General features: G+C 39.1%; 1 protein-coding gene across 2 annotated transcripts; it reads left to right on the forward strand.

Annotated features, from left to right (window-relative positions):
• The first annotated feature begins 5,996 nt into the window (after positions 1 to 5,996).
• On the forward strand, positions 5,997 to 8,018 carry LOC147641327 (uncharacterized). Of its 2 annotated transcripts, XM_086820510.1 has the most exons (4): positions 5,997 to 6,751; positions 6,856 to 7,028; positions 7,483 to 7,659; positions 7,759 to 8,017. In XM_086820510.1, the coding sequence occupies exons 1-3, from the start codon at positions 6,080 to 6,082 to the stop codon at positions 7,628 to 7,630; spliced, it is 993 nt and encodes a 330-aa protein (XP_086676636.1). In that variant the 5' UTR covers positions 5,997 to 6,079; the 3' UTR covers positions 7,631 to 7,659; positions 7,759 to 8,017. The 2 variants fall into 2 exon arrangements, with proteins under 2 accessions (XP_086676636.1, XP_086676627.1); XM_086820501.1 differs by having other exon boundaries at positions 7,483 to 8,018.
• The last annotated feature ends 1,835 nt before the right edge of the window (positions 8,019 to 9,853 follow it).

Below are 9,853 nucleotides of genomic sequence, written 5' to 3' on the forward strand. Positions count from 1 at the left end.
AGTTTTGTTATTTCGCTATTGCCCGAGGATGTACAGCAACGAGTGTTCCAGATTGATTCACTGGTCTCAACACTGTTGCTAGTAGAGTCAGTTCCGTACCTCGATGTTCTGAACTGGTTTCGGGAGGTCCAGCTGGACGATGCCCGAGTATTTTTTTTGGCATATCATGAAAAGTGAGTTTGTCTCTCTCTCTCTCTCTCTCTCTCTCTCTCGCTCTCTCTCTTGCATGATGTTTATAGGAATACACGAGTTATATAGTGCTTCCTTTGGATTGAAACTAATAGAAGTCTACTGTGCAGTTCCCATTGGAGTCTTCTACTAGTCGACGTGCAAGAAAATGTCATTTACCTTGCAAATTCGACATCTGGTGTCCATGGAAATGTTTTGCTGTAAGTAAAAATCATTAAGATACATATTATTGTTTGAGTTAGAAGTCCGGATTGATCAGGATAATGATTGGTCTCTGTTTACAGTGGTGTCAGGAAACTAATGGCAGCTTACGAGAGCCTCAGCATGGACATCGACACCCTGGATCGATCGACCATCCGAAGGGTTAGTGTCCCCAAACAAGAAGATGGCTACAGCTGTGGGTGGAGGGTTGCACTTAATGCAATGTTGCTGCTACGAAGCATTTTTCAGCTCCCTTCAGAGGATGCAAGCATTTTCAGCTCCCTTCAGAGGATGTAAGCATTTTCAGCTCCCATACGCATGCGTGCTCTTGTTTATCTTCTTATATATTGTCATGTTGATCTTATTTATGCCTTGATGAATTGTGATGGCAGTTTCCATCAATGTCTCGCTACGTGGACCTAGACGTCCAAACGTTTAGGGAGGAAACGATTGCGAAATTGATCGAGGTCGCTGAAGTTATGCCTCCAGACGGGCCAGTGGACTTCATCCCGCCAAATCCACGAGGGGGGATAGGCCCCCCTGAGCCTCTTACATGGGCTCCATACTTGGGAGAAGAGCCATGGCTCTATCCTGAAGCCGATACCTATGGGTTCCAGTAATAAATAGTTTTGTCCTTCTTCCAACAAATGTACGTTTGTAAATATGCAGCTATACATGTATTGGAGAGAGAACATCAAATGTAAATACACTTTTCATTTGAAAATCAGAGGATCAAATTTGCTACTGTGTTCCTTCACTGCTTGCTTTCTTACTTTAAGCCTTTTTTGTGTACATAAAAATTCAATTGGGGAATTCTTGCCTTCATTACATTGTTTTAAACAATAAAGCATTACAAAAGCAATGTTCTGAATAGATAAGTTTATTGCATATGGAAAATACATTGTCACCGTATACATGGTCACATCATATATCTTCTAGTGCCTCCAATTCATGTGGGGCTGCAACATCTTTACAAATGATCTGATGCTCTCTTCTTTTACTTAGCTTCCGACCATCGAGCTTGAAGCAAAATTGATCTGGAGGATTCTGAATAGCTACTTCTAATTCCTTCCTAACATATTCGAGAGTCCAATTCTCTTCCACTTCCAATGTCAAAGATGGGTGACCCTGACGAATCATAACTATATCTATCAAGCAAGAGTGGCTGCCATCTCTTGTATCTTGGTCCATGCTTTCCCAGTTGTTGTTGATCCATCGCCACCTTCTATAAGTAAATGACATGCACAGATGTTGCCTGGCAATATAGTATCTGATTCCAAAATATCATTAGGATAATTTTTCGAGTATAATCAAATAAGCGTTGTAACTGTTTCACAAAAATACATTATAATGTTATAACACTCACCGAAATGCAATGTCGGAGGTGTTCAATCGACATTCGATCAAATCATCTCCCTTTGATGATTTCACTCTCCAACCTTTGTCAAACAAATGATCAAGCCAGGCTTCATCTACATCTTTGCACACAAAAGTTGTTCTAGTTTTTCTCAATTGTTTACAATCAGAAAATAAATGAACAAAGCATGCAATTGGAACAAACAAACTTAAGTGCACATTTCTTGCACCAATGCTAGGCTTCATAGCACATTTAATATCATTAAACATTTTGGTCCTGTATGACTCCATCACTTCTGTGTCAAGCAATGGCCACTCAGGACTATCAAGTGCAGGCAACGGAATACGTTCCAACTTTCCATGTCGACTCGATTGAGTGGGCAAGGTATAAAATGAGTCATAGAAATATGTTCTACTTCTTGCGAGATCACTTGGTGCACGACCTTCATATTGAAGTTCCCCCACCTCACCATGTACGACATTCAAGAATCCCGTCAAGCATTGTGCAGGCTCCCACTCCTGAAGATTGGATGGGTACAAATCTGTGCAAGGCAGAAAAATGTATATCAATCACTTTATTTGCAACATTGAAATACAAAACACAAGCACTTACAATGTGGTCTGTGTCTTGGAAGTCCTTCCAATGGTCCCACGTTGATCTCTTTTTGCATGAATACATGCTGGATCAACACTTCTTTGACAGTTTTCCCTCCTGGTGCCGTCTTAAAGTCAAGGATCCTTCCTTTCCAATGTTTGGCCAAGTCTTCAGATGCCTTTCCCTTCACTCGATAGTGGCCTTGTTTTCCAGGCTGCATAGTGACCCAAGAGTACTTCCTGTATACTTGGGGAATCCATTCTTCGTTCTCGTCTTTTATGTTATACAACACAACAGATGAGATACTGCTCCTTGCTCGTTTCAGTCCACTTTCGGGTGCCATGATAGATTAACAGACGTATGAGAAAGAAGAAGTAGCAGAAAGTGGATGACTGGGCTAACCGCTTTTGTGGATCAAGGAGGGAAGAAGAAATGAGGGACGGTGTGTTCTTTTGGGCGCCAAAGATGTTTCGAGATTCAAAAGTGGAACCAAGTTGAGGGAATAACCAGGAGAACGTGTATCTATCTATTCCAAGCATTCAAGCTTCATTAGTTCTAGGGGTGGTGGAAAGAATTTTTTAGTGCTCCACGTCTAACACAGGAATGTGGAAAACATTCTTTTATTGCGTTAGTTTCTGACAAAAAAACGGTTTTAAATATTTTAAGACAAGGTGATGGTTTTTTTTAATATTTCATGAAGATAAGAGTTTCTCCACGTTTTGGGTGGGTTTGTACAGAGGTCCCACCACCGGTGAATCTCGTTCGTAGATTACATGTCACTCAATCTATGTGTTTATTATTATATTATTGTTGAAACAGCCCTCTTTTGAGTCCAGAATTTTCCTAATGAAATATTGCTTTAAATCCAAGTTGAAGAATGAAGTTGTAGTAGGTGCTTGGTGATATATCTTGTTTGCATGATGTTACCCCATTTGTGTTACCCATTACAATAAAGCTTCATGTTATAAATATCCCTTTTAATCCAAGTTGAATGACGAAGTGGAAGAATTATTAGAAAAGTTTGTTGGATTGTTTAGAGAACTTCCATGTTTCATCATCTGATTGTTTTTATCTTTACTATTATCATAAGTATTTTTCTCTATAGTTGTAACCAATATTCAAAGTTGTTTTGAGTATTTATATACCAGTCATGGAAGTACTTCATGTTTGTGTTTTTTTAGCTTTGAGAGTTCAAGAGTGATTGCATATTCTATGAATACTTGTGCTCCACACATTAGTAAACATTGTGTCCCTTGGCCCTTTACTCATTGTAGAACGTGGAGGTACTTGTCCTAAGTATTACAATTGTGATCATGGCTAAGTATTCGAACTCAATGTGGAATTTGGGGGTACCTAACCTAAGTATTATAACTCGGCTCATGCTTTCCAAAAGTCTAAATTTTACTATATCAATAAAAAAGAAGTATTATATGGTGTCCAAAGAGAGATACCGAGCATCTACGTTGCTCAAATATGGCTACTCCTTAAAAAGGTGGTCCTACACAAACATGAGATAGCTAGGCCTTGGGAACAATATAGTGAGGTGGATCATTGACTTCTAATGCTATGCTCAATAGTGGATGCAGACAAACCAAGAAGAGGAGAGTATAGCAAGAAAGAATGCAACACTACCAACAAGACAAAAGTATAGATTGTGATATGATTAGGCCGCTAACATCAAAGACAAAAGTATAGATTGGACATGATTAGGCCCCTAAAATAAAAGGCAAAAGTATAGATTGTGATACGACTAGGCCCCTAACATCAAAGACAAGCAAAGGTGCAACACCATAAATGTGGCACATTTTTTAATTGGTCGATAGAAGATCTAATATCGGCCCATGAGTACTAAAATGATTATAATGATTGATGCGATTCAATGTCAACAATATATGTCTTGATTTCAAGACGGATGTCATGGATTGAGTCCCCTATGCCAATACACTTTCTCGTACACAAATCGCATTTGTTCTCTTTTTTTACCAAATTGAACTTGTGAGAACTTCCTTTATTATTGTCAAATGGTATTTTACATCATTTCCTTATGTTCAGGTTGTAAAGGTAAAATACATGTTCTGATGCAAAAGATTTGAAGGTGATGGTATTTTTCTATTAATATGTACAATTGTAGATAACAATAGTTTAATGGCTGAATGCATGTAGCATTTCATCCATTGTATGTGAATCACTTCACATTTTTGGGATTGTAGATGACAAAGAATTAATTATTTTGATAACCAAAGTCCATGTGCCTTTAGACAATTGTAACAAAGCTGCCACTTCAATGGTATCTAATGACCTTTTCTCTGTACAAGATTGGTTAATGCTAGGTATCTCAAATCAATGAAGGTTGGCTAATGCTAGGTATCTCAAATCAATTAAGGTCACATATGTGGTTGTATAGCATGAATAGTTGCTTTTAGTTGTCGTGCACAATCTTCTCACTTTGTTTTCTTATTTTTCAAGAAGAGAAAGTGTGATGTGACTTGATTTGAACTTGGCATAAATAGTGCTAAACTTGTTTGTTTATGATGGTGTAATTTTTTAAGGGATGTTTTTTTTCTATTTTAACGTCATTCAAAAGGCGATTAAACAAATAGATGTCTAATGTAATTTATTTATGCAAGTTTATAGGGGGGTTTAAACATGTATACTTATAAAATAGGGGTATTTTAAATACATGCTTGCACACACATATTATATAGGGGTTTATAGAGTGACTCCCTAAGTTCAAATCCCATATAGATGGAAAATGCACCATGTTGGTAGTACAAGCATGCCCATGGATGTGATTAGACAAAGGGGGCCAAGAACTTGTCGAAACGTGTATGGCCCATAGAGGCTGAGTGCTATGTCTAGCTTGATGCTATCAAATGTATGGGTTGGTAAGATTTTTTTGGAAAGAACTATCCTGTAATGTAATTTACTCATTTTGAAAGAGATTTCGCCTTGCCTTGATATAACAAAAAATTATCCGAATCTTAGTGGTGAGAGAAATATTCAACTTTGGAAGTCCATTGTTAGCTTTAAAAAAGGAGGGAATTATAGTACATATTTTATCGATTGAAATTAAAGAAAATAAGGGAAGGGACGACTTTTTATACATGTTAGTTAAATTGACTTGTAGCATAAGAAAGATCGATCAAATGAGCCCAGGGGCACGTAGTTGAGTTGGTAGAATGGTTGGGTTCCTATGAGAGGACCCAAGTTCGATACCCTCATGGCTATACGCGGTGTGGGTTTGTGTGCGTGAGTATATATATATATATATATATATATATATATATATATGTATATGTATATATATACTCTCAAACACAAAGATTGATCAAAGGAAGGAGTTACGCTTTATTTGGTTGGCGCACCAAACAGGGTCATTTTAGTAGGAGGGACGGTGACTTCCAGAGGTTTCTGGCTTGCTGCGAGTCCACATCAGCTGCTATGGCAAGTGGGCAAAACCACGTTGTTTTGGGGCAGAAAATCTCTGATTGCGCAATGTGGTGCTGACACGTGGTTGTATAGGTGACCAGAAGCTACTCCCGCGATATTTCTCCACTTCAATGGAGGCCCCACGTGGCGCTTTTTCAGAGCGCGCTTCCAATCCTATAAAACCCAAATTCAGGCCCCAAGCTCTGCTCGTGAACTCTCTCTTTTGAAACCCTAACCTTACCTGCACCTTCCAAATCACACTGTTTAACTTTAACTGGATACATAATTACTTCTTAATTTGAAGAAATAATGCAGCTTCTGAGAAGCTCCTCTTCTTCAACCTTAGCTGCTTCTGTGCCGCCGCCTCGAATTAATAAAGAAGAGCCTGCAGCCAGGCCCCTAATTACCAACGTTAAATTCTGCAGATCAAGCTCTGTTGATACCGGCCAATCTCTCAAAAGTCTCTGTGTAAAAGCTTCTGCTGCCGCCGCTTCTTCTTCTTCTTCTTCTTCTTCGTTTGCACGTCCTACACGAGTTGCAGCCTCTTCTCTGCTGGTACCCCATGATCACGAAGCTCATGAGATCAGTAGAAGAGCTTGCAGCACTTTGAGCCCTTTCTACAATGGTGAATTGGCTGTAGTAGACAGCCAAAACTACAGTTCAACACTTGAGGAAGGAATTGATAATAAAACGCTAGCTGGAGACTTGTCTAGTTTTGAAGAAGAGTGTGGTTGGAGGGTAGATTTTGATAGGATTGATGTTGATCGTGGTGGATCGATAGACTACGCAGAGCATTGCGTTGATGATGGAGGAGACGGTGATCATGGAGGTGGAGGTGGAAAACCAAATGCTTGCAAATGCAGCGGCTTTGGTGGAGGAGCTCGAGATGCCAACCTCACCGATCTCTACTACCAAAAAATGCTGCTTGACGATGCGGGCAACCCTCTGCTTCTCAGAAACTATGCCCAATATTTGTTAGAGGTAATAATTAGATGCATACAAGATTGCGTCAACGTTAATCCTCTAATTTTAATTAACTACTGCATGCAAGTTTGAGTATAATTAATTGTTTTTGGGTTCATTAGGCTAAGCGTGATTATGAAAAGGCTGAAGAGTACTGTGCGAGAGCTATTCTTGCAAGCCCCAGAGATGGAGAGCTGCTAGCACAGTATGCGGACATTGTGTGGAAAATTCATAGAGACCATGATAGGGCAGCGAGCTACTTCGAGCGGGCAGTTCAAGCTGCGCCGGAGGACAGGTATTTGAACAGAAGCGTTAATCAAATCATTTTTACGGAGCTAGGGAAATGTGCATGTATAGTCAATGAGGTGATACTATACATGAGGTGATAGCTCAAGTGGTGAAGGTGTTTGCCTAATACCAAAAGGCCCTCAGTTCAAAACCTCCCTTGGTGCTTTCTCTACGTGGATAAATAAGCACTTACGGGTGGCTGTCTACGGATGGTGAAATTTGGTAAATTTGGTAACTATGGGAGGATCTTGAGCCAAAGGCTGGTTAAAAAAAGAAAGAAAGAAATGTACATGTATAGGGCACATACACTTGTTACATGTATGCATGTATGTCTAGTAAGTTGGTTAATTAATGGTTAGTTATGGTCTTCTTAACAAGAATTAGAATTAAATGCAACAAAAACTGCCTACCTTCTTAAAAAGCGAACAAGTTCATAAACATTGATATATGTTTTTTTGTAGCAATGTTGCGGCAGCTTATGCAACCTTTTTGTGGGAGGAGGAGGATGACGACAACACCACCACCGCCGCCACACGGGGGGTTGAAGGCTCACCCATTGCCTTCCTCAACTCAGGACCCTTCAACAACAACTCGATCTCCGTGTCATAAGTGAGATCTGGGAATGCACACTTAAAACTGTAAGTGGTTGGAGCGATTTGAGAGATGATCTCGAACGTTTAACATTCTGTCATGATGAGTGGATGGACTTTGAAGATGTATGGCTACTGCTTTTGTAGACGTTAGGTAAGCCCGGGCTTGATTACAGCACCATCGGCAATGCCTTTCTTCACATGGCAAGTTCACATGTTTTGTTTTTCGAGTTGGTGTGAGAGAGGAGCAAGCTCGTTCTGAGACTTGAACAGAGAAACGCTTTTGTCATTAGTTTTGTTGCCATCCCCACTACTGTGCAAGTTCACATGCTACATAGTAATTCTTGTTACACTATTTGTAACTATGTCGATGTACATTCTTGTCGAATTTTATATAGTAGCACAAAACATGTGGTTTTCCTCGGCTTTTTTTGTTTTCTCTAAATTTTCAAATTTGCTTTTTTATATACAAATTTACAATGAAACCAACCTCTTGAATCTGAAAAAGGAAATCTAATTTTGGTAAGTTTTTTAAACACCAAGGGAAACAAAGAAACATGGATGACTTTATCGAATCACTTAAGAATATATTAAAAAAATTGATTTCGATTGCTTGTTAACACAAAAACAAGGAAATGCACTTGTTAAGATTTTAAAAGGAATTATCAAGCACAAGGTACTTTGATCATTGAATGTAACAAAATCTTCCATATCAACATTTTAACTAGCATCATTAATAAAAATTAATTATTTTGAATTCATTATTTTAACTATGGCTGTGTATGACGTGTGAGTGAAAAAATAAACACCATACACAAGGTATGGTAGGGAGGTGATACAAGTCTCCTCTTACAAGTATTATCATAGGGGAAAGTGCATTTCACTATTTAGATGAGCACTTTCATTGATGAAAGAGGAGGATACCTACTAAATTTTTAAAATACATATAGCAGGGTAACAATGTACTTATGTGACCACTCTCTTTGAAACTGTTTTAGAGAGCTCCTTTTGTTTGTTTAATATTTGTTATTGAATTGTAATGACAATGTTTTAGAATCTATATACATATACACAATGAAAATGAGATATAGAAAATTTTGACTCTAAAAAATAAGGTTAGAGCACACTTGCACACACACATAAATATCAAGTTTGATGAGCACTTAGAGAGAGAGATCTATAGAAAGGAGGAGGAGGAGGAGATTGCATCCAAGCAACAATAGGCGCATTAGAGAGAATCAAGTCTTGTGAGCTATTAAAGAGCTTAAGACCGAATTGGTGAGCATTAGATGGTCCAAATTGTATCCAAATGAGTGACAATTGTCCACTCTCAAAATCGTTTTGGAGGGCTTCTCTTGTTGTTCAATATTTGTTGCCAAGTTGTCATTTGGTTTTAGAATTTACATATACACAATGAAAATAAGACCCTAAAAATAGCCTTGAAAAAATAAGATTAGAGCACACTCTCACACACACATAAATATCACGTTTGATGAGCTCTTAGAGAGAGAGAGACAGAAAGGAGGAGGAGGAGGAGGGGGAGGAGATGGATCCATGCAACGCACCACACACGGAGAGAATCAAGTCTGGTGAGCCATTAAAGAGCTAGAGGCCAAATTGGTGAACGTTTGATAGTGCAAATTGTATTCAAATGAGCGGCAATCGTCCAATATACTTATGTGGCCACTTTCTTCCAATTTGAAATCATTTTGGAGTGTTTCTCTTGTCCAATGTACTTATGTGGCCACTTCCTTCGAAATTGTTTTGGAGTGTTTCTCTTGTCCAATGTACTTTTGTGGTGTGGCCACACTCTTCCAAATCGTTTTAGAGTGCTTATCTTGTTTGTTTAATATTTGTTGTCGAGTTCTCATTTAGTAATAACAATGTTTTAGAATCTACATAAATAGAAAGAAAATGAGACATATAAATTTCAACCTCAAAAATATGATTAGAGCACACTTGCACACAAAGCGGCCATTGTCTCTTACCAAGCCACTGCCACTATTGTCGATGGTTCCCCCTCCCCGATAACATGTCTGTTACATATCCGTAACGCCGCTACGGGCATTACCACAAGAGTGGATGGCCTCTGGCTCACCACCCAGCCATAGAGGAAGAATGAGGATTGCCCCTCGTCCCCTAGGCTATATAGTGTGTGGCCTGTCGTCCACACTAGCCTGGCCGCCCATAACTCCGCATGGGCGTCCTCTCCCACTGAACCCCGGACATGGCCATCCGGTTT

This window comes from Cibotium barometz, chromosome 2 (assembly GCF_041138505.1).
Source record: "Cibotium barometz isolate CiBa-2024 chromosome 2, ASM4113850v1, whole genome shotgun sequence".
In the NCBI taxonomy this organism is placed as follows: Eukaryota; Viridiplantae; Streptophyta; class Polypodiopsida; order Cyatheales; family Cibotiaceae; genus Cibotium; species Cibotium barometz.